The sequence below is a fragment of the Electrophorus electricus genome, chromosome 4 (assembly GCF_041902795.1).
Source record: "Electrophorus electricus isolate QZ-2024a chromosome 4, ASM4190279v1, whole genome shotgun sequence".
NCBI lineage: Eukaryota > Metazoa > Chordata > Actinopteri > Gymnotiformes > Gymnotidae > Electrophorus > Electrophorus electricus.
Window position 1 is genome coordinate 17,734,120 of NC_137500.1, and position 23,509 is coordinate 17,757,628.

Here is a 23,509-nt window from a genome sequence, read left to right on the forward strand (position 1 = left end):
ATTCAAATCTAGCTCTCAAGAGCTAGATACTACTGATTATCCACTCTCAACCTAGGAATCAAGTGTAAAAGTGGTAAGTTTCAATAATGAGATTCAATGGCCAGCTTAAATACCTCTGGCTTAGTCAGTCGAGTATAAAATAGAAAAATCAGCATAACAGTACACGTTTAACCAATTTATTTAATGAATACACATCCACGGACAGTTACTGAGAGTACATTAGTATTCTGTAGCATGGCATTTCACTTTGACAACAGCTGCAGTGGGTGGCAGAGACCATGCCTGCTTTACCCAGCCAGCAGACAGCGACCCTCCCAGCCTGTGTGCACTCACTGTTCAGAGGCTACAAGAAAAAGGAACACAGGAGTTGGCATGGTAGAGGGCAGTATTGCTCTTTCTGCTTTTAAATTGCTGGGTTCGGCTACAACAGAGACAAGCTACAAAAGCTTCAAGATTTCTCACACACACACACACACACACACACACACACACACACACACACACACACACACACACACACACACACACACACACACACACACACCATCACAGTGGGCATGCCATGCAAAAGGTTTTAAAGTCACCCACAGAACACGGCCAAGACTCAAAACCAGCCACTCAATCTTGCGCTAAATGCACTTTTGCAGTGTTTCTTGGTTTGAACCTTCCACACACCAGGCCAAAGGTTTTGGGCCAGGCCTAACACCAACCTTGGTCAAAGGGGTTGCCTGTTGGCAGCCTGAATAAGTTTTTTCCTTAACCCTCGGCACCAGGGCCGCTTATGAGCATTCTGTTGTGAAGTGGTTGCCACTGGTGCGCAACAAGAGAACAAATTGCTCATATACAGCCATGGGATGAAACCAATTCCTCACCAGGTTGGAGTATCAAGAAGTCACGTCTGGCCTCAGCCAATCACAGGGCACAAATTCGAGCGTCTCAAATTTACACCAATTTCACCATAATTTGTTTGCCTCCAAACAGTTTTTCCACAGCTGTTGTCTAAGAGCAATACAACAAAAGACTTCACAAAAACCCAACTAGATTAGCAGTGAAGAAAGTGTCATGCTTGAATTTTCTGCATTCTAACTATTTTACAAAGAGGAGGATGAGGGTGAAAAATCCCCCCCCCCAAAAAAAACAGGTGGAAAAGGGGGGAGAGAGAAAGGGAAAAAAAAAAAAAAAAAAAAAAAAGGGGGGGGGGGTGGTTAACAGATCTTGTAAAATACTAATGAGCGAGCCAGAACTCCCAATATATTGAGTGGGGGGGGGGGGGTTGTAACAAATTCTCTCAGTTATTTCTACCAAGAAAAATACAAAACATTATAAGGCGGCAAAGAATTATGTTTGAGAAGCAGTTACAGTGCACTGGATCCTGACTGAGATGGACACCATCACTGCTGCTTACACTCTGCTGGGGGATTGGTATCCTTCTGCAACACACACACACACACACACACACGTAAGCATTACTTACATCATATGCCCTTTGCTCTAGCCAAACAGAACATCTTTAAATTTTACTCATTTACATAATGATCCACCCTGAGTGTTCCAGGGCATAATTTGAACAGATTCTAGGTCAGGATTTAAAATAAAAAGGCCACTTTACAGTGTGTGTGAAGGTCTGATTTCCTCGGGTACATTTAGGTGTAGTGTGTTAAACTCTCAAAAGCAAAACAGCAGTGGGAATCTGTTTTTGGTGTTAGCAAAACCAGATTCAACATTGGTTTTGGTTGTGTTTTAACAGCACAAAGTTGCAATAATCATTGTCAGAACGTGTCCGTTGAACAGAATATGACCTAAATTTGAACAAAAAATGGTTAAAATGTGTGACTGGTAGAACAATTTAGACTAGTCCAAAACACAGGACCCATCAAAGAATTGTAAAAGTATAGTTTACTAGTCAACGCAAGCATAACGTAAATCCTCCATCTTTAAACTTTAACCTGCACATGCTATATAGTTTAACATTAGATCAAAAATGTATTACACAGCAGCTTTCAAGATCAATGAAATCTGAACAGCCACGCTAAACTGGTAGTCAAGAGGTGGTGACCAGCACAGTGCAGCATAAAAAGAAATCTAGAAACCCTTGTTCTTTAATGCAACTTTCCCCCCTCTAATATTGTTTTCCACTAATACAATTATAGGATGTACAAAATGAACATTTTCATGTCAAATAAGTATTTGACATGAATGACCCATCAAATAGGACCTGACATTTTAGTGGATGGTGAGCCCAGGCTGGAGTAGAAAAAGACTGTGTAAACTCTACATGCTTCAACATACATAAGGACATAGATGCGAATGCAAACACACCTACCAAATGTAGGGTTATATTTCACACCCACAAAAAAAAAACAAAAAAACACAACAACATGAGGCAGGGTCACACCATGCTAGACATCTTTACAAAAATAAGTCAAATGTAGTTGTCAGGGTGAAAAGCAGCATGTTTATGAATTAAAATTCTCCACTCTGCTGTCCAGGATTGCATTGCTGTAAGATTAGTCAAGTGATTTGTTGGCATATGTTTAGAGTAAACAGGAAAAGCATAAGGAAAAATGCATCATGTAGCCCAAGAACCCATCAATCAGTAAGGGTTTAACCAGGCTATGGTCTGTAGGAAGAGTCAGTTGTCTTATTGAATCAGTCAGCCAAAACACACACTACATTTACATACATGTTGTGACTCCTGTGGTAGGATGGTAAAAGAAACAATGTTCAGATTGCACTGCTCAGTAGAGAATCTGTATGTTGAAACTTTAAAGGGGAGAGGGACCATACCTTCGGGTCATAGTCTGGATCATTCTCTTCATCAGCCTCTTCCTCACCCTCCTGGATGCACAAATGCACACATTAGGACAAATTATAGAGAAATCTGCAAAACAGGATTGCTGAACCTCAAATCTCTGCCAAACCCACCTCATCATCAGCCTCCTCTCCTTCTTCATCATACTAAAAAAAATAAATAAATAAAATTAGGATCAATAAACAAATTCCTAATTTAGGACAAGAAACTCATGACTGAGTGGAGAACTGCAGAACAAGATAAAACTAATGCCTTGCTACACCCTATTCTTTTACTCACATCATCATCATCATCCTCAATGGCTTCCCCAGTGAAGTACAACACTGCTCTGGGCACTATGCGCTCACGAATGAAGTGACCAATCTCAAAATCTGCTGCCAAGACCGCCTCAGAGTCCTCATCCTGAGTAGAGTGAGTGAAGCAGGAAAAGAACCAGCCCCACACAACCACTTTCAACACCTGAATTTAGCTGCTAAGTGCAGACAAAGCCCTTATCTACATTCACAAGAACCTACTTTCAAAATCACTTACTCAAGGTTTGTTTTTTTAAATGGCGACGATTTACTTACAAGTTCTCCATTTTCTGGTACTGAAAGAGAACAGAGGTGTGTACATATTATTTGCAAAACCCAGTATCTTACTATTGCACTTTCCAGCTTCATGTACTCATACAGTGAGGTGAGGACTTCAAACTAATTTGTCATGACCATTAAACACTTATGCGTTCAAGTGATTTAGTAGAGATATAATGCTGAAAGTGACAGCAGTTCCTGCATGATGTATGCACACCAAGGGCAGCCAGTCTGTACCTTCTGGGGGAGAGAAGAAGTTGAAGAAGGAGTCGTTGGGAACCGTTTTGGTGACTGTTCGCACCGTGCCTCGACCCTTGTGCTTTTGTTTCTTCTTTATAGTCTTCAGTGTGACATTTTTGCCCTTGGTCCAGTCAATCGTGCACCTGGTGCAAAAAGCAGCAGTCAGCATCAATCTTGGGATACCCAATAACCCCCCCACAAGTGTGATCTCAGGAGTTGTATGTGAGGTGTTCTCAGAGGGTTGGGTGCACAGCAGAGGGCATTGAATATCCTACCCTGTACAACCCATAATCTCGGGACCATCGAAAGAGAAGGGATCCGACTCATCTGGCTCAGACCTCATCTTATAGGTTTTGGTCAAAACTGTATTTGTGAAAAAGTCGTTGCGCTCGAAGTAGAATTCTAATGTGAAACTCTGAAGGAACAGAGAATGAATTCAGAATGAACATGAGATCAATTTACTCAATCAAAATAGAACAAATATCTTTTTACATACCATTGGCTGGCCTGCATCTGAGAATTTGACTTTGATGTCTTGCAAATGCTTGAGAATTGGTTCATCATGTTCCTGGGGGTAACAGTAACTTCCATGAGGTGGCATTGTGTGCAAAGTGAATAGAGTTGCATTTCAGCCCAATAGGTGGAAGCAAAATACGCACATATTAGTGCTGCATGACCTAGTTCCAGTGCACACATGGCTATAGCTCCCATGACACCTGAAGACCTCCACCACTTACCTGCAGCATTTCGCTGAGAAGGTCCACATTCTTAAAAACGGTGAGCCAGAATTCAGGGATTCCTTTGGGGTCCTCCTTCTCCTCATCTTTCTTTTCATCCTCTAGTTTAGCCTTTTCCTTCATCTCATCCTGAAAGAGCAAGCATGTTATTGGGGGCTGGGCGAACATTATGGTTTTCTGGAACAGCTTAAACACCATCAGTGCTAACAGACAAGACATTTTGTAGGCAATTCTTGGCTGTGCTAACAGAGTATGACATAGCAAGCCTTTTTGGCCCAAAATGGTGCATGGCTACAAAAAAGTTTTTTTTTTGTTTTGTTTTGTTTTTAAAGGTTTGAGGAAGCTGCAGAAGCTAAAGATCACTTAACCAGTCCTGAGTTAGCTGTGCATCACCTGATGCGGACATCAGGGCAAGGAACTGGGGTGGGGGGTGGCTGGATACATTTTTAAATCCACCATGAACCCCACAGACTTTGGGATGCATTTCAGAAACTCTACTTTGCTAAACAATACCATTAAAACCAGAGCTACAAGGAACCTAGAGTTCCACTCATCACAGACACCACACAAAACACTACCTTCCTAGGCCACCCTCAAATTTGAATGAGGCAATAAAATTTATGAATTTCTTCAGCAAATACAGTGCTCTAAAAACAACAAATTTGTAAGAACTATAACAATTTCATTAATAGCATTCCGCATCCCAGCAACTTTAATGACCTTACAGTTGTATAGGTCAAAACCAAATCTTACCATTACTCAGTAAAGAGAGAACTCTAAAAACCTACTATTAACTCAGATCCAAAACTACAAATATGAATACATGTTACATCTTAAATAGAAATCCCAGTATCTTTGAATTTTGTCTAATAAAACTATAATGGATATTTGGACCTAAAATTGTCTGAAGTTCTACTTGTAATAAGTTATAGCTCACTATTTTTTTCACTTTTACTAGTAAAACATTATATAAAGATTTATAGATCATCATCTTCACATGTTCCAGAAACGCTATGCATTTACCACTTCAAGATTGGACTACTGTAATAGCTTACCATTTAGCTGTACCACCAAGTGCCTAAACAAGCTCCAGCTAGTTCAAAATGCAGCAGCTAGAGTTCTTACTAGAACTAGAAAATGCAATCACATTACTTCCATCTTATCCACTTTACATTGGCTCCTAGTAACATTTTGCATTGATTATAAAATACATATAAATGACCTACAAAGCACTGAATAGTCTTGCCCTGCAGTACCTTACAGAACCCCTAGTGCATCATGACCCACCACGACTGCTTAGATCAAAAAGGTGCAGCCTCTGTACTAGTACCAAGAGTAAGAAAATCTACCGCAGGGGCAGAGCCTTTTTCTATAAAGCTCCCACACTATGTAATAACCTTAATGTAAATGTTCGAGATCAGACAGTCTCAAAATTCAAGGATAGGCTGAAAACCTATCTGTATATAGTCAGGCATTTTATTAACTACTTCCCATCTTGGGTGTATATCTGGGGTCCATGGGCATTGAGCATTATGGTAAACTGGGATGTTATGATGCTGTCGCTTCATCTCTCGATCACTCAAGTTTCTTGACTGAGAGCAGCAGTGTGCTCATGTTCCAGGGAGCCCTCATGCCTGCCTTTTTTTATTCGTGGAGCCACAGCTAGATCTGCCAGAATCCATCTTTGCACATTATAGTTCCCCAATTTATACACCTTTGTACTTGGATATGCCTAATATATTCTCTCTTTCTGCTGAAGTAAACCTGCTCCTGATGTCATGTTACTGAACCTGTCTCAGCTGCTATGGCTCTTACCACCACCCCGATACCCTCCTGCTGTGACGCACTACACCACTGGAGCCAACTACTACCCCGTTGCCCTAGACAGTCCCAGGCAAGACAGGTGTGTGTGTGTGTGTGTGTCTCTCTCACACACACACACACACACACACACACACACACACACACACACTCTAGGATTCCTAGAAAACTGGAATAAACGATTGCTCATTTCTTTTATTCTTTCTACCATCATTCTAATAACTACATATTGTTGTTGCTATTATAGTGTCCATTTGTCCGCCAGAATGGGATAGCCCCCCCCCCCCCCCCCTTGAGTCTTGCTTCTTTCAAGGTTTCTTGCTCTTGCACTAGGGAGTTCCTTGCCACTGTCACCCTTGGCTTGCTCATCGAGGGCTTGGACCTGGACACGTGCAAAGCTGCTTTATGACAACAGCTGTTGTAAAATGCACCATAGGAAAAAAATTTGACTGACTAGTAAAAATCTTGTTCATTTCACTATAAACACACTAATCATATCAGCTGAAGGTGAGCTCTCAGCTTCAGGACAACCAAAACAGACGTCCGATTTAACACAGCAGGATTGTCTGACAATGGTCAGTGCCTACATATCTGCATACATACAGCCTTATGATTCAACCTTTTTGGTGAGCAATGTCATTTATAGTTAAAAATGGCAGACTGATGTAAAAAGCATTTTGCAGCCTGAAACCCATTAACAGCAGTATGTTTGGCAAAATTCATAATTCGTACTACTATATAATGAATAGCTAATATTAAGCATGCAGGTATAGGCTCACTTGTACCTGCTTACTTACTGTCAGCTCTTCTTCATCCTCCTGTTTCCACTCACACTCCTCATCCGTGGGTTCATACACTGCTTTTATGATGTCACTGCGCTACAAAGACACCAGTTCATGTTAGGTTTACAGCCACCAATAGCTCAAGGCAAGAGTAATACCTTAAGTAAATAACGTTAAATTTAACCAGTGGTACTAGACTTTATGGGATGCAGGTGGTGGTGTATGGGATCCAATTGGGAAATTTGAATAGAAAAGAAAGAAAAAAAATTCCCCTTCAACTAATTACACCCCATCTATAACTATGCACATGGGGGGGGAGGGGGGAAAACAAAACAAAACCCTTCACACTGCTAAAAGCTTTGATGCAGAATGCTTACTCAGTTTAGAAAAACATAGGACAGGTAGAATGAAGTCTCATTATATGATAGTACAACAAATTTCCAAAGTATACACAGTGAATTTACAACATTACATAGACCTACACTGATAACTGATGCAGCAACACCCAACGCATTGTAAGGGTTGAACAGAGCAGAGGAGCTGTATATCAGTATGGTAGCAGATTGACTGGCTACTCTCACCATCACTTCCTATGGCAGGTACAAAAGGACTCTACAATGGCCTCTAACTACTAACAGTATTTCCCCCCCCCCCAAATCACACAGTTGGATTTTCCAGATGAGATACTAAAGAATCAGACTACAAGGTCTGCTGTCTAAATATTAGGCTCATTCTTACCTTATCAAACAGTGGCTGGTATAGAGCTGCGTACTTCCGCTCGAGTTCATGAACCTCTTCGTAGAACTTAGCTTCAATGTGAGCACATTTCACCTGCAGGTTTTTAAGTGCGTTGACACGTCGCTTCACTACCTTTGGTAAGCTAGACAGGAAATAAGCAAATAACTTGAACCATAGCCAAAATAGAATGTGTTTTTGTGTAAATTAGCTTAGTTCAACCTACATTCTTGTGCATTGTGACGTGTCACAATATTTTTATATCGCTACAGATACGATACCAGTTATCAGAATACCAAGATTTGTGTTTTAAAAGCAAGTCATAGATTTCCATACATTCCCTAAAAAAAGAGCAATCAAAAGTCGCAACTGTGCATGATTTCAAACCTGGGTAGCATTTTCATTGAAAAAAAAAAACAAAAACATATTTTAGCACAATGACAATGAGTGAAAGCATCAGCATTCAAGGTAATGTGGCAACAGAATAATCATGTTAAATAAAACAGCAGCATAATCTCAAGACATTTAGTTATTTCTACAACTGATTGAGCTGTCTTAATTACCAACAACTTGTAAAAACCTCAAAAACATGGTAATGCCTGAGACTTCTTAGATAAATCATAACCTAGGACAGGGTTTTTTATATATATCATATTGGAGGCTACAAAAAAAACAAAACACACGACTAATCATATTTAATTTCTTTTGTGGTTTCAGGGGATGTTGTGATGACTAGAAAAGTCTCCAGTTATTTGCATACAGCATAATAAACTAATGCAAACCAAATGGGGATCATCATGATAAGTTTATAACGAAACATTTTACATCTTTCCTAGGTAGCATATGTAGTGGTTTAGTGACCATCATCCTTTTCTAATTTTGTGTTTCGGAAAGGTCTCTGGTGGGTTAAAAATCCCCAATCCACGAGAAGCAACATCTGTCTCAAATCATGGACATTTGTATCCAGTCAACTGAAATTATCAGACGAGTGCAGAATTTGGTGAAAAATGTTCTGCAATTTTCTCAGGGTAAGAGAGGGAAAACATTAAACAACCCACCCACATCACAAACTCAGGAACACCTCTAAAAACAAAATTACCCCATGCCAATTTAATCGCATCCAAATAGGGCTATGAAGACCACTTTCAGCCCTATGCAAAGATGTAGACTATCTACGAATGTTTATTACTTCTGCAAAGATGATTTTTGGATGCTCTGCATTCCCCTCTTGGACATAAGGGAATGAACTAAATCAACTATCACCTGTTGAATTCCTCAAAAAAGGTTGGGATGTTTGGCCAGGTTTGACATGTTGCATCTTGTTGTGAGACACAAACAGAATTGGCACAGCATAGCTGCTGTGTTTAGGAAATCAGCAGAAATGTCTTCACATTTCATTTCACTGAAAGAGGGGCCAGGAGTTCAGATGTTTCTAAAGCTGCTGTCATGTCTAGTCTCTGAACAAACAAACAGTGGGCTCTCTACTATTGCTCCACTTACTTCATGCTTGCTGCAGTTCTTATTAAAAACTCAGTCAAGGGTTGTTCCCAGCAACATCACACACCCCAGCAGCAATGTCACTGCTGTCAGCACTGTAGTGAGATTGCCATTAGGCACGTCAAACATCTGCACTGCCTATTAAAAGGCCATGACTACATAAAAACCATGGAAGACATTAAACAATAATAATAAATAAAGACCAATAACAGACATTGGGGAGAGTAAATTGGCATCAACAACTCAAATGAATAAGCAATGAACCAGGTTTGTATGTGTTTAGACATCAACATTATACATGGAGTGAGCTTTTGGCAAAGGCTTTTGCAGACTCCATAAATCTCAAATGTTTAAGAACTTATTTTCTGTCAGGAAAAGGAGTGACTTAATACGAGGATCAAAATACGAGGATAAAGCTGACACCATCTATGCATCTGTTTTAATCTCTGTGCAGAGCAGCTTTGATTTCTCGAGTCATGGTTGAAATCAGTCAGGTTAGCTTGCATGTTCTGAACAAGTGGAGACAATGGATAGCTTGGGGGTGTTAAGTTCAGACATTACTATTGTCATCTTTCAGTTGCTTCATTGCTCTTGCTAGATCTTACTGACATTTAATATCCACAGTTCTTTGGATTTTTTGGTACTTCTGTAGAAAGCAGTGCAACATACCGTGGGATGCTGTTCTAGGAATTGGTTTATCAATTCAAATGTAAGTCCCGTGCAAGTAAAACAGGGTTGTAAAAAAAATAGACCAATTTCAAAAACCCTAGAATGTTATGCAACAGTCTTGACTGATTATGCCTTAAATTTGTCCAACACCAGCTCACATTCTACCCCAGGCACAGATGAAATCTCCAGAGTACTGCAGGTATTTTGAAAAATAAAATGCGACAACGGAACAGGCACGGATGATGTCCAGGAACCTGTTAAATCTGAACAAGTTGGTAGTTTGCTCTGCATATTTCACTCAGGACCATTTCTCAAGACAATCTTGGACAACATCTAGAAAGCTTCGCTTTGCATTTGACTACACCGACATCACAAGCTCGACTGCAACCTATAGGTAGGTAGCTAGCCAGGCTGACATTTTTATGCAGGTCACTTGAAGCCAGCTCATGTTGCATGGAAAGTTTTACAGCGAGTCAACAGGTTTAATTTACTTTGTGTTGGAAAGATCGAAAGCAAGTAGCAAGCTAGTATAAGTAACAGTAGCTACTAGCAAGGTCCAAGTAAAACTAATAGCATGATGACCTAGCTTATTTAGACAAGACAGACAACCTACCTTTTTGCTTAGATATTAAGTCTAGGCCCATAGCTAAAAAAATTCTCCACCACAGAAGTGCAAATGATTTAAAATGAGTTTTGTTTGAGACTTGGAATATTCTTAATTGAGGCTAAAACCAATGGTTGGATGCCTAAACGCACCATGATTCACCTCCCAGTTAGCTAGTAACTTTTTTTTTTATTTTAACCCGTTGCTTGTGTGAGGCATTGTGAAGCCTTGCTGTAAACCAACCAGTCAGTGAAGAATTAATTATTCATGAGCCCACCAAAAAAGGTTGGAAAAAATAGCTTGTTTTATTCTAAGGCCAAATTGCAGGGATGTAAATGGGCATTTAAAATTGTATCTGGGTATTTTTTTTGCCCTAACCAAAGGTGTGTACCTTCTATATATAGTCACCAGAAAACAATTAAAAAATTCAGAATAAATGCATTTAGATGTGGACCTTTAAACGAGAGAGCGAGAAAAAGTACAATTTGGTTGAGCACATGTATATCACCCACAAGAGCTTTGTGAATCATACTCTTAGCAAATTGCACACACTCCAGGTGCATCTTGCTGATGCACAAAGTTGCTGTTCTTTTGTTGATGGAACAGGTGCGCACTCATTTCTCCTGTGCATGCAAAACGTTCAGGATTAATTAAAGGGTCAAAAATTGACCAATTAAATTACTGATGCTCCAACATTCTGCTTTGCTATAGAAGGCTTCACCAGGACCAGGCACCCTGTTCTAGAAAGATTTCAGGAGAGCAGCCATTTCTGAAACTTCCAACCCAGACTTATCTGGCACCAAAAACTTGTAATGTGAGTGACTTGGCCCATGCCATGTTTCAAGAACTTTACACTTCTTGAAAACATGTCCTTAATCCATCACTGCATGATTTTATGCTTTACTGTGGCTGATTCTACACAACTACACTATTACACAAATGAGCATGTAAAGATGTTCCTAATAAAATGACTGGTAAGTGTGCGCTTTAGAGTGCATGAAAGCAGTTACTACGTTTTAGCCATAAATCCTTAAATTCTGAAGAGAAATCATTTCCATCTTAAAGGGAATAAAAGGATATTGTCTCAGCATGTAATGGGATAGCAGTGTGGGTTTCCTCACCTCTCCATGTACCCTGAAGGGGAGCCCACAAGGCCGTCCAGCCGCTCCTGCAGTGCTGCCAGTATCTGAGGGTTCTGCATCATCTGCACAGTCAGCTGTCGTGCTGAAATGAGAGCCATCACACTTTAAACACTACACATTTGGCCACAGCTTCTCACTGCCTCACATCCAACAGGGAGATTTGCCCCCACACAGCAACCTTAAAAGAATCAAACCACAAATACTGAACATGCTAAATCTATAAAAATACAAATACATTTAAAAAAACCCACCACAACACTTCCTTTCCCAATGCTTTATAGACCAAGTCACCCATTCCATATCCAACACTCAGCAAATCACTACAAATGGGGCATTACCAGCAAGGGTAATCATCATAGATACAGGAGGACAAGGTTATAAACACAGGCAGCCAGGAAGGCCTGGGAACCCAACACCTTCGCACATTTACTCGTCTGCATACATGTTAAAACACAGCAAAATAACTCAGTCCATAAATGAAATGTTTAGTTTAATGTTAAGTTTGATAAGAATTACTTAAAGAATTCCTGAATAACAGTGGTGAATACTGAGCAGGTACACCTTCAAATCACTGACATGGTGACATGTACAAATGTCTACCATTTACCCTTTAAACAATAAGCCATAGATTTTAAACAAATCATAGCTGGAAAGCAGTCAGCAAGACAGTCAAATCTGGCTGACTTATTTGTCCCCATGCTGCAAACAATAAAAGGTGCATGACTTAGTTTTAAAAGCTGATCGTGAATTGCAGTACATCATGCATGCCAATCTGTTAAAAGTGAAGATGAGTAATATGCCACACATGTGCCTAAATTGTTAAGTTGATCCGAGTCACAGCACCAGACTTCTAGCCAGTTAGGGTTGAAAACAAAAGGCTGTTTAGCATATGCAAATTAAGTAGTTGTGCGCCATGTAGCCTCCTGATGGCCAGTCCAGTTTAAACTTTACACCCTTTTCAAAATACTGTTTTGAATAGGTCTGTCAATTTTGTTCGAGATCAGACTGATGGTTTTAGCCATACGAGTCAGAAGTCATTCTGATACCCATGTGATTTGGGTAAATATTTAGTTTCAGACTGATTATTTGAAAAGCAATTTGTGTGTGATTGCGCTCTTTGATCTAGTCCTAGGATTTTCAAACAATCAGCAGCAGAACAAACTATAGTTTGATGTGACTCCATAGTACAAGATTAGAACCCAATTACATGTTCAAGATAAACCATGGCTACATTAGGTTTTTTTTTTTTTTTAAATGACAAGTGTCTTTGTGCAAGTGGACAAAATATAAAATTTGGCCAAAGTCCCTTGCTGTAAACACCATTTGTCGACTGGCCAATGCTAAGCTTGAGAATTAATTGGCCAATGGCTACCATGTTTTGGCAGTTATGACATGAGCACCCTGATGGTAGGCCACCACAGAACTAGCTGATACAGATGGGCATGTAATTGTCAAAAACTAGCAAACGTAGTTCAGCCTGCCAATCACGTGAGGTATTAAGGGACTAAAGTTTCATGAGATTTGGCAAAGGCATTCTGGAGTTTCAGCTTTTTTTAATAAAATTAGCTCTGCCACACATCTAACACTTTGTACAAATGTTTTTGATAACTTTTTGGAGACAGTGCCTGAACCCTAATAACATAGCTCAGGCGAAGATCCAAATCCAACTTACACATTATTTACCAATTTAGTTCTAGTACTGCCTTCTACAATTAGTGCTTAAAATTAACCAATATTACACAAAGTTACACAGTATAGTAATCTTTGCTTTTTAGTCAGTCACTCATTGCATTTCATATGATAACTGACTGCTCGTCACAAACAATTGAGTGTTCAGAGGATTAATCACAGTTAAAGTGTCTAAACCTAGGTTGACAAAGCTGCTGGGCCCTGCTATAAAAACCAAGCTAACCTAACATTAGGTTTTGTGAAGCTGAAACTTGTTTAGGAACCCAGCTAAGTTAAACATACTTCTTGAGATAGGGGACTGGATGGCAGCAAGCAGGCTATAGAACAGCTGAAGTCAATCAGGTCATGAGCCAATATAAAACAAGCAAAGAAGCACATGCATGAACACAGACATTTCCAACTCATCACTTTGAGCAAAAGTGTGTGCATGCACATTTGTTTGATAAGCATTAGTTAGGCAAGCAGTACTTTATAGACTGGCTGAAGAGGTGCCAAAATAAATACCCAGGCCAGGGAGCTGTCTAAGCTGACTACAAAACTCCCAAAGCTTCTGTAAGGCAAGCAGCTGCTGCTTGGACCACAATGAGTTTTTTTTTTTTTTCTTTTTTAATGGAGACTGTAGGAGCAACCACATACAGTGGAGCCTGCAGGGGCTGTGGGACTAGAAGTAATGGACTGGGGAACAGTATGTACCTTTACTGTCTTCACCGGCCTCCTCCTCCTCCACATCTTCAACATCTTCCATATCCGCCGGATCCAGCTCAGCCTGTTCTTTACTGAACGAACACACACACACACACACACACACACACACACACACACACCTCTTTCCCTCAGAATAAGCCACAAAACTGGGGACTTTGGTGGTGCAAAGTTTGGATGAGAAACATAAGCAGAGAGGGGAAGTCTTTCATGTCCTAGCATGAAGTTAGGTGAGTAGGACCTGACTATGACATGACTGGCTTAATGAACATGGTCCCAGCACAGCTTACACCATGCACCATCTACAGAGGAGACAGGCAACGTGTTTTTTGATCTTCACCACGAATTGTCACAAGATACACTGAGCATATAAATGGCATCACTAAATCTAAAATATCAACACAAACATCAAGACCAATTAGACAGGGTCTGCCATAGGTTAAAAGTACACCATAATTGTACCATTAACTGCTGGTTATAGGTTAATATAATTAGAAGTACATTATCTTACTTATTGTAAAAATAAATAAATCTGGTTGATTTATTGTTGTAGTCTTTACACTTGTTAATTTGGCACTATTGATATACTATCGCACTGTGCACTCCAATTTGTTAGCAAACCTCAAAAGACAAATAGCATCTTATGCATTGTACATCATTAAGATATCTTCAAGCATTTCACCTCACAACTGAGTACATTTAAACTGCTCTCTGTACATCTCTAGCTATGCATTTACAGGAGAGTTACTGCCACTTTCAGTTAGGGCTTTTGGTACGGACTTTTCTTTTTCTTATAACAGTGACAAAGCGATGCATCCTAGTAGTTTGCTGATTTAGCGCCAATTCCTGCAGTTCCCAAATAAAAATTATGGTCTCTTTAATGATGGCCACAGGGACAAATAAAAAAGCCAGCTTGTACAAGTGCATGGATAAATCTTTATACTTAAACAACAAATTAAATGCTTTAGGCAAAATTACAGCCATAATTAGGCTATAGCCTAATAGTAAAAATAGAATTATATATATATATATATATATATAAATATATAAATATAACACATACACACACACATTTAAAAAAAAAAAAAAAAAGGCACCAGCATGAGGGAAGACGTATCAATATTTGCATGACTCGTGTCAGCAATCCTGCTCAGCAATGATGAAACTGACCATGGTCACATGGCGGATGAATCTGGTGATTGGTGTAAATGTTTTTCTGGAAATGTCCAACAGAAATCAAATACTTGAGAAACCCTCCTCCATTTCTCCTGCTGTCACTGATGACCATGCTGTTGAAGTTGTACTCTGACAAGTATTTGGGGACCATAAATGATAAGTGAACTTTTGAATTAAACATTGATGTTGTATGTGCAAAGGCTCACCACCTTCGCACTTTAAACAGGAGCTTATGAATTTTGATGTTGACTCTGAATTTTTTTTTTAATCCAGTAGGTCTTTTGACCTTCTTTTGTTTGCTGGTTTAGGTCACTTTTCATAGGAATAGGTTGGAAGGAATTGTTAGTGCAAGCACATGTAAATCACATGTATACACCTGAATGATCTCTCAGGTTTACAGAGTCAGACCCATAAAGGCCCAGGCAAGTCTTGCTGACCCCAGTCAACTCTTGATCAGCGAGTTCAGGCTCCTTCCATCTGGCAGCAGATTTAGGTTGCCAAGATGCAGGACTAAGATTTAAAAATTCATTTGTACCTGTGTTTATTGCCCTTTTGAATAATATTGGTTTTTGTGTAGATTAATTTGTCTGTGGGGTGTCACGTTGATTGACTATTGGCTGCCCAACAAACTGCCCCTTTAGGGATAAAGATTACATTAAACTCGAGGGTCTGTACCACCACCCCACCCCAAACAGGAGCAGAGGAAAATGCCAGGTTCCAGCAAAGACCTACAGTCAATATGAAACAATTCTCAGAGATGGGCCTAGTCTTCATCTAGTCTAATCACAAAACATCACTAGTACTTACTTGTCAAGATCAGCCATTGTGTTTTTGTTTCTCCCTAGAGAGGAACAGAAGAAAATCATTTTAGCATAGATATGCAAAGTTGTGTAATGTCATGCTGACATTATAAGGGGTGAAACATTTCCCCCCCCCCCCCCCCCAAGAAGAAATGTCTGAAGACACAGGTCAAGGATAAGATATTCAAAAAGGACAACACCCCTTACCAGGACCATAACCCTGGAACAAAACTCAAGACTTCATGCAAACTTAAAATACATCACCAATGACTTTTAGCTGAATAATGTGCAGACTCATTAAAAGATAAAAAGCTTAAAATAAACCAATATGCCACTACAGCTTTTAAAACTAAGAAACACCAAATAAATTTCCAAATTATACAAAGTATTACAATTTACTCTGCTATTAAAGAAATACTATCCACACAAAGCTTCATGCAATTGTGCAGGACAAAGGCAGGAAAAAGCAACGAATACCTGCTGAAGGTTTTTTTGCCTTTGGTATTGCAGTCCAATTGATGCCAATTTAAGACTATGACAAACAGTTTAACCATGGCCAATGCAGAAGCTTGACAGAGGCTGCAATGTTAGCTCCATTATCCAGTTATAGCTGACAGCTTATTCTCAAAGGGCATTCTCGCCAAGAGCGCAAGTAATGTTTGAGACATTTAGACCAGTTTCCAGTCCGGTTCCAGTCCTAGACAATAACCATACATGTTACTGACCAAGTGGACAGTCAGTCAATAACATGCATGGTGTCATGTTCAACATTGCATAGATATTCATTGACAAGATGTGGCCAGTCAACAGCAGTACATGTTGTACATATTGTCCATCTGTGTTATACAAGTTAGGAAATGCCATTTTAGAAAAGTATTTCCTTCCAGGTAGCTCATACTGGCAATTAGGTGTTTGGCTTGAAAAAGCAAGGCATTTTGTAACCACTAAAAGTACATGACTTCCATCACACACAGTCCCTTATACATTTAATGGATTTGGTGAAGGCACGCGTTACCATTTGTTGTAACATTGCTGCTGTAGCTTTGCCAGCAGTGACTGTGGGTCTTTTTGAGGTGAGCTGCATTTGTAAAGTGATTAAAAGGTAGTTAATTTTAGAAGTGAATGCATATTCGATGCATTTCCATCCTTAGCAGCGACGTTTTAGCCAAATATTACAGACAGATTCATCAAGGTTTGCTGACTCTCCCTTTTCATTTGGAACAAATAAAAAAAGGCACTAAATTGCAGCAGTAGCATTTTTCTTTTAAATTAGCTTGCTTGACTAACCGCTAGCGATGTTGGCTTCCCCTCTCTGTCAATGTATGATCTCAACATCAGTGTGCACCTCAATCACCAATATGTTACCTCTAAAGGTCCACACAGCCCCTGACCAAGTTATTGTCGGTTTTCAAGATAGACATGGAACAGAAATTTTCGTGTTGCCATTTTGAAATAGTCACTAATTTTAAATTACCATCATTTTCAAATAGAGGGGTATACCGCATTACCTTCTTATCACCCAACCTGAGTTACAATGCAGTGACACTGTTGCCAGTAGAAGAAACGTAGGAGTAACCATTTACTAGCTGCTTACACTGATATTGAACCAAAAATGCCTACAATATCCTAAAACAATGTTAAAAATGAGGTACAATTTCACTAAATATTGAAATTGTTATTTTAGTGTTTCTGCACTAGTCTAACCAAATTCAATTGTAAATGTTTCTTTTGCAGTTTGAATTTGCAAAATTGCTCTACTATAAAGGTAGTGGAGTTATAATCACTGCATTTATTGATTGATCAAGCTGCTTTCAATTAATTTGTTGCTTCTTGCATTTTCATTTCAATTTCTGGTTTCCTTCATTAGTCTTAAGTAATGTGTAGTTTCAGACCAATGCTACCTTAGATATAGAAGAATTGTCTCCATCAGTTCCACACAGTGGGGTATAGATCTTAAATTAGAATAAGATCACTGATATCAAATAAATACTGTTTCAGCCAATGCCTGAATTCAGGTAAGAACTGTTATTGGAAGATGACATGGGATCAGTGATGTGTTATTCAACAAATATTTAGCGCTACAAACAGCTGAGTGCAGGCTGTAATCTGAAGCTTCTAGTATGCAATGTTGGCTAGTTATGTGCTCTTGGTAAGCACAGGTTCCTCACTCCACTGCTTGACAAGAACTAATCAGAACTCCAGAAGACAGTTTACAAGGAGCTTTCCTAAAAGAAAGTAATTTAGTGCAAATGTTTCATGCATTTATATTCCTAATGACCTGCATGGACTGTATTAGCTGGGCCACCCTTGCGTCTTGGACCTCGCAAAGTTTTTCCTCATTTCCACCCAGGGAGTTTTTCCTTGCTACTGTCACCTCTGGCTTGCTCATTAGGGATCTGGACCCATATATTTGTAAACATGCTTTGATATATAACAGATATATAAATAAAATTTGAGTTAATTCTGGACAGCAAACCTTAATCTGGTGCTGGATTTTATAGTCTCTGCTGTCATATCAACCATTTATCTGATATCAGACGACAAGTATTCAAATCAAAGCAGGCAATACAAAAGGCAAAAAATGAACAGCAGTGGGTCCTTGTCTGACAAAAGGAAAATTTCTGCAATGACCCATCAAGCAGAAGGAATGCTTTTAAGAACTAATTAGCTAGCTAAGCACTGTGATATACCACACAAGACCACCAACAACTAGTTAGCTAGAGAAATTTGTGGTGGCTAACAATTTATGCCTGGGTCAGACTACTGTCTTCTTTGACTACTGTCAGTTAGTCTGATTTTAACAGGATGCGTCATATCTGACATTTCCGGCATCAGGCCCAATTGTGAATGTCTGGGAAGAGAAAGGGGCTTGTATGGACAATTGAACAACAGCAACGTAGCATCTGAGACATCCCACAACCACCTGACAAAAACTAATGTCAATTTTGTATTCGTTCATCTAGTCTTATGACTTGTTCCTTCATTTTGACCAATAGGATGCCCGTGCTCTACAGGGTACATACCTAAACATGGCGAAGAGAAAAATGAATGTTTTCAGATACACTGATGAATATTAAATGCTGAAGACAAGGACTGGTCTCATTAGTAAGTCACACAAATTGGCCAACAGCCTTTTAGAATAATGATTTGTACAGCAGGCCCAATACATTCAAATCATGTATAGAATCCCACAATGAGGTGAACTCCAATGACTTTCAGATCTCTCAGCACCAGACAAAAGAGCTTCATGACCCTTGCTCTACAGGGTACATATGTAAACATGGCGAAGAGAAATAGTAATGTTATCAGATATACTGAGTGTGAAACCACATAACATAAAAATCAAAGTATACAAGTCCCAAAATGCGGTATTTTTCCTCCACTTTGCGTTAACATATAGCGAACGTGTTATTCGTCCTCGCAACTTCTTTTTGAAGGATAGTCCATACTGTTCTCTACGTGACCCTCAGGGGAAAAAAGCCACATTCGTTTTGTTTTCCGAACACACAGGGCTTCTGTATCCATGACTGAATTTCTTGACCCTCCTCTGATGACCGAGGAACTCGCGCAAGGACGTGAACGATGACTGTCCGGCATCAAACGTGTAGTGTTGCCACTCTCCCAACCAAGACATGGCAAAAAATATGCCCGCGATAACAATCGCCTAATCTGACAGTGACATACAAAATTATATCGTGTTGTCTGAACTCAGCATTACCTGTTAAAAGTCGCACCTGGCCAAAAATTAGGACGATGTGGGAGGAAATAGTCTTCACGCACGACTCTTATATAGTTAGCTAACTAGCTAGCTAATAATCAATTTTCGCCCATAGACAGCACCCAGGCGGAGGCCCTGCACATCACTAATACGATCATCATCATCATCATCCGACCCAGTTAGCTAGCTAACTACAACACTACCACGTGTTGCTTCTTTCGTCTGACCGTTTAAAAAGTTGGTCCCACTGGCTAATTAGCCGCCCACTATAGCTAAGTGGGAAACGGCAAAGAACTGAAGTCTAAAATGCTAGCTCTGCACAATAAGGCACGTATCCCTTTGAAATGATATCCTTGTTATTGGTACAACTCATGTTCGTGGCATTTCCTAGATGACCATAAATACATATCAAACCCATTACATAGCTAGTTAGCTAGTAACGGCGCTAGGTAAGGTACCGATACGCCATCTGATTTAATTACAAACACGCCGATGGTTTGATTTCGAACCTAGCGACCCCAGGCCAATTCTCTCCCGGGGTGTCATTTTACATAAACCTTCTAGATGTTCACAATAATAGTTAGGTATAAAACATGTGAGCTAAGATATTTAGCTTTAGTTAGCTAGCTACCTACCAATTGTTTTACAAATAGGAACCTACTCTCGGTAGCTAACGAACTAGTTAACGGACACACTTCGGTTAGCAAGCACGCTAACCTAGATTAGCTATGTAAAAGCAAAGCATATAGTGGGCTAATGGAAGACAATCTGGCCAAGTAACAATTATTTCCAACAGTGTACTGTTATTTAACGTTAACTACCAAGCAACCAAAAGCTACCAGCCAGACGGGTAGCTAGGTAGCTATGCTAGTTAGCATATCTAGCTAGCTAACTTTATTCTTATATTTCGCTAATGCGAGCTACCTAGCTATAACCCTCCAAAAGCTACACGGGTGTGTGTGTGAGAGAGAGAGATGTATATAAAATATGTGAGAGGCCAACACCTCTGAAAACTGAAAACCTGTAACTATAAGAAGAGGAAAAATATATGTACAGGGCAGATCAGAGTCGTATTGAATAAAACACCTGACAATACCGTGAGCAAAAACTACCCGGCCAAGTTACAGCCATTTTCATCATCACCTACATCATGGTGGAGTCTTTTCCAATGGCAGCGAGCTAGTGCTGCGGATTCAGTTCACAACTATCTATCTTAGTGAACTGCCGTACTTTTACTATTCATGTCAGCCATGTCCATCGAGATAATAATTACATTATACGCTCCTCAAACAGCAAGGCAACGTGTCCATTTTGTAGATTAGTATTATCTTACCTTGGGCTGGTTGTTCGCGGGTGATGCTGCGCAGTGAAGCAAACTCAGAGCAAAAGACTCCACTCTGATGGCGGTAAAAAGGATAAAGATCCCGCCGCTTGCGCTCATATACATCTAGCGTCATCACGTAACCCGACAGTCACTAGCACAACACAGGGACAATGGGAGGGGCCACATCAAAATTTTTGAAAAGGGAACAAATGTTTTGAAATGTATTATTTTGTGGGATGATGCCACAAAATGCTTTAAGGAACAGTTTAACAGATTTTAAATTAAAAAATCAATTACATTTTTTTTGTTCCAAGTGCTCATAGCTGCCATGTGATTGTGGGCCCTATGATTATGAAGCTGTCATTCTGCAGAATTAGTAAATATTTGTTGTAGACCAATAAATGCTTCAGCTTCGGGTTTAATCCTTCGAGAACAATAAACATGACACTATGATATTATGACAAAAATAAATGGCTTATACTTATCCTGGCAGTCACTAATTTGAGATTAAATGTAGCTATCTAAAACTTTTAAGATGATTGACAGTTTCTTCAGACCTTTGCAATAATGCTCCTGGATCAAGTCAGCATAGGCTGCAGTCTTCAGCTTCTGAGCCTCACTTTTGTCCTTTCCTGTATCCATTTATGTGAATATTTCACTACGTAATAATGAACAGACACTGATTCTCACAATACTTTTACCTTTCATGGTATAAAAAGTTTATACTTGCTATCTAATTTAGTGAAACAGAAATATCATCTTTCTTATGTGTGCACTTCAGGCAGCTGAGGTGTATACTCACACCAGACACATTGCACAAAACCATTCAGCTTGAAAAATGAAGACTGCTGACTGGCTTTGCATTATTCAACAAAAGCTACACGAGAGATAACACCACACTGATGAATATTAAATGGCTGAAGACAAGGATTGGTCTCATTAGTAAATCACACAAATAGGCCAACAGCCTTTAAGAATAATGATTTGTACAGCAGGCCCAGTGCATTCAAATCATGTATAGAATCCCACAATGAGGTGAACTCCAATGACTTTCAGATCTCTCAGCACCAGACAAAAGAGCTTCATGACCCTTGATGTGACTTCTTATCCCTTCAGTGAACTCTTTTCCAGGTCTTTAATGATTGCTGAAGCCAGCACACCTGTAGCATAATGTTTTGGAAGTTATTTGTCAATCCTCACCAAGATTATATATATTAAAACAAAAAATCCCCCACTCACTCTCAGGCAGTCTTTTTTGTTCAATCTCGGGTCCTCTACCAGAGGCCTTGGAGATTGAGAGTCCTGCATAGTATCTTAGCTGTTCCCAGGACTTCACTCTTCTGGACCAAAATGTCGGATGTTGTTCCTAGGATCTGTTGGAGACATCCTCCCAATTTGGGGGTTACAGCACCTAGTGTTCTGATTATGGCCCTTGTAACTTCCAGCCTGTACTCAACAAAGATGTTTCTGTACACTATGCCAGACACTTGGTTATGGCATCCTAACTGCTAGCATCTATCTTCCTGTTATCTGTTAGATTGTCTCAGGGGCATCTTTGCACAGCTTGCATCTGGGGTCCTGCATGGTGTTGTAGATTCCAGCCTTTATTGATCTAGTGTTCAGCTTTTCTTCCCGTGCTGCCATAATTAGTACTTCTGTGCTGTCTTTCAATCCAGTCTGTCCCAGCCATTGGTATGATTTCTCCATAACAGCCACTTCCACTATCTGCCGGTGGTACATACCATGCAGAAGGTTTTCCTCCCGTGATGGTCCTTGTTCCTCCTCATTTCCATCCTCTTCTGGTTTCTGCTGTTTGAGGTATTCACTAAGCACTGTCACTTGGGGCCATCATCCGGGTGTACTCTTGAATTTTGGTTGTTTTATCCTGGATAGTGGCTTTGACACTCACTACTTCAATTACATTCCAATTAGATGGCAGCAACTCAATTCATTTAGACATGTAGACACATTCAAGATGACCTGCTGAAGTTCAAACTGAGCATCGTAATACGGAAGAAAGATGATTTGAATGACTTTTAATTTGGCATGGTTGTTGATGCCAGACAGGCTGATCTGAGTACTTCAGAAACTGCTGATCTACTGGGATTATCATGCCCAACATCTTTAAGGTTTACAGAGGATTGTCCCAAAAAGATCAAATATTCAGTGAGTGGCAGTTCTCTGGGCAAAAATGCCTTGTTGATACCAGAGGTTAGAGGAGAATGGCCAGAGTTGTTCAAACTTATAGAAAAGCAACAGTAATTCAACTAACCTCTCATTACAACTAAAGTATGCAGAAGAGCATATCAGAACATACAACACATTGAACCTTGAAGCAGAAAGGTTACAACAACAGAAGACCACACTGGGTACCACTCCTATCAGTTGACTGTACTAAAATGGCTTCCACAGTCACCAGATCTCAATCTAATAGAGCACCTTTGAGATCTGGTGGAACAGGAGATTTGTATCATGTATCTGCAGAAGAC

At 39.8% G+C, this 23,509-nt stretch overlaps 1 protein-coding gene across 4 annotated transcripts; it reads right to left on the bottom strand.

Moving 5' to 3' along the window:
* Positions 1-162: 162 nt before the first annotated feature.
* Positions 163-21,164, bottom strand: nap1l1 (nucleosome assembly protein 1-like 1). 4 transcript variants are annotated; one of them, XR_014123259.1, is made up of 16 exons: positions 21,030-21,164; positions 15,986-16,019; positions 13,994-14,076; positions 11,591-11,693; positions 7,703-7,844; positions 6,968-7,060; positions 4,362-4,490; positions 4,121-4,192; positions 3,900-4,039; positions 3,622-3,767; positions 3,382-3,401; positions 3,092-3,214; positions 2,926-2,958; positions 2,788-2,838; positions 873-1,430; positions 163-343 (listed from the first exon to the last, which is right to left on the bottom strand). XR_014123259.1 is itself a non-coding variant. In XM_035522777.2 (16 exons), the coding sequence occupies exons 1-16, from the start codon at positions 21,151-21,153 to the stop codon at positions 330-332; spliced, it is 1,332 nt and encodes a 443-aa protein (XP_035378670.2). In that variant the 5' UTR covers positions 21,154-21,164; the 3' UTR covers positions 163-329. The 4 variants fall into 4 exon arrangements, 3 of the variants coding, with proteins under 3 accessions (XP_035378670.2, XP_035378666.2, XP_035378678.2); XM_035522777.2 differs by having other exon boundaries at positions 1,406-1,430; XM_035522773.2 differs by having other exon boundaries at positions 1,360-1,430.
* Positions 21,165-23,509: the final 2,345 nt, after the last annotated feature.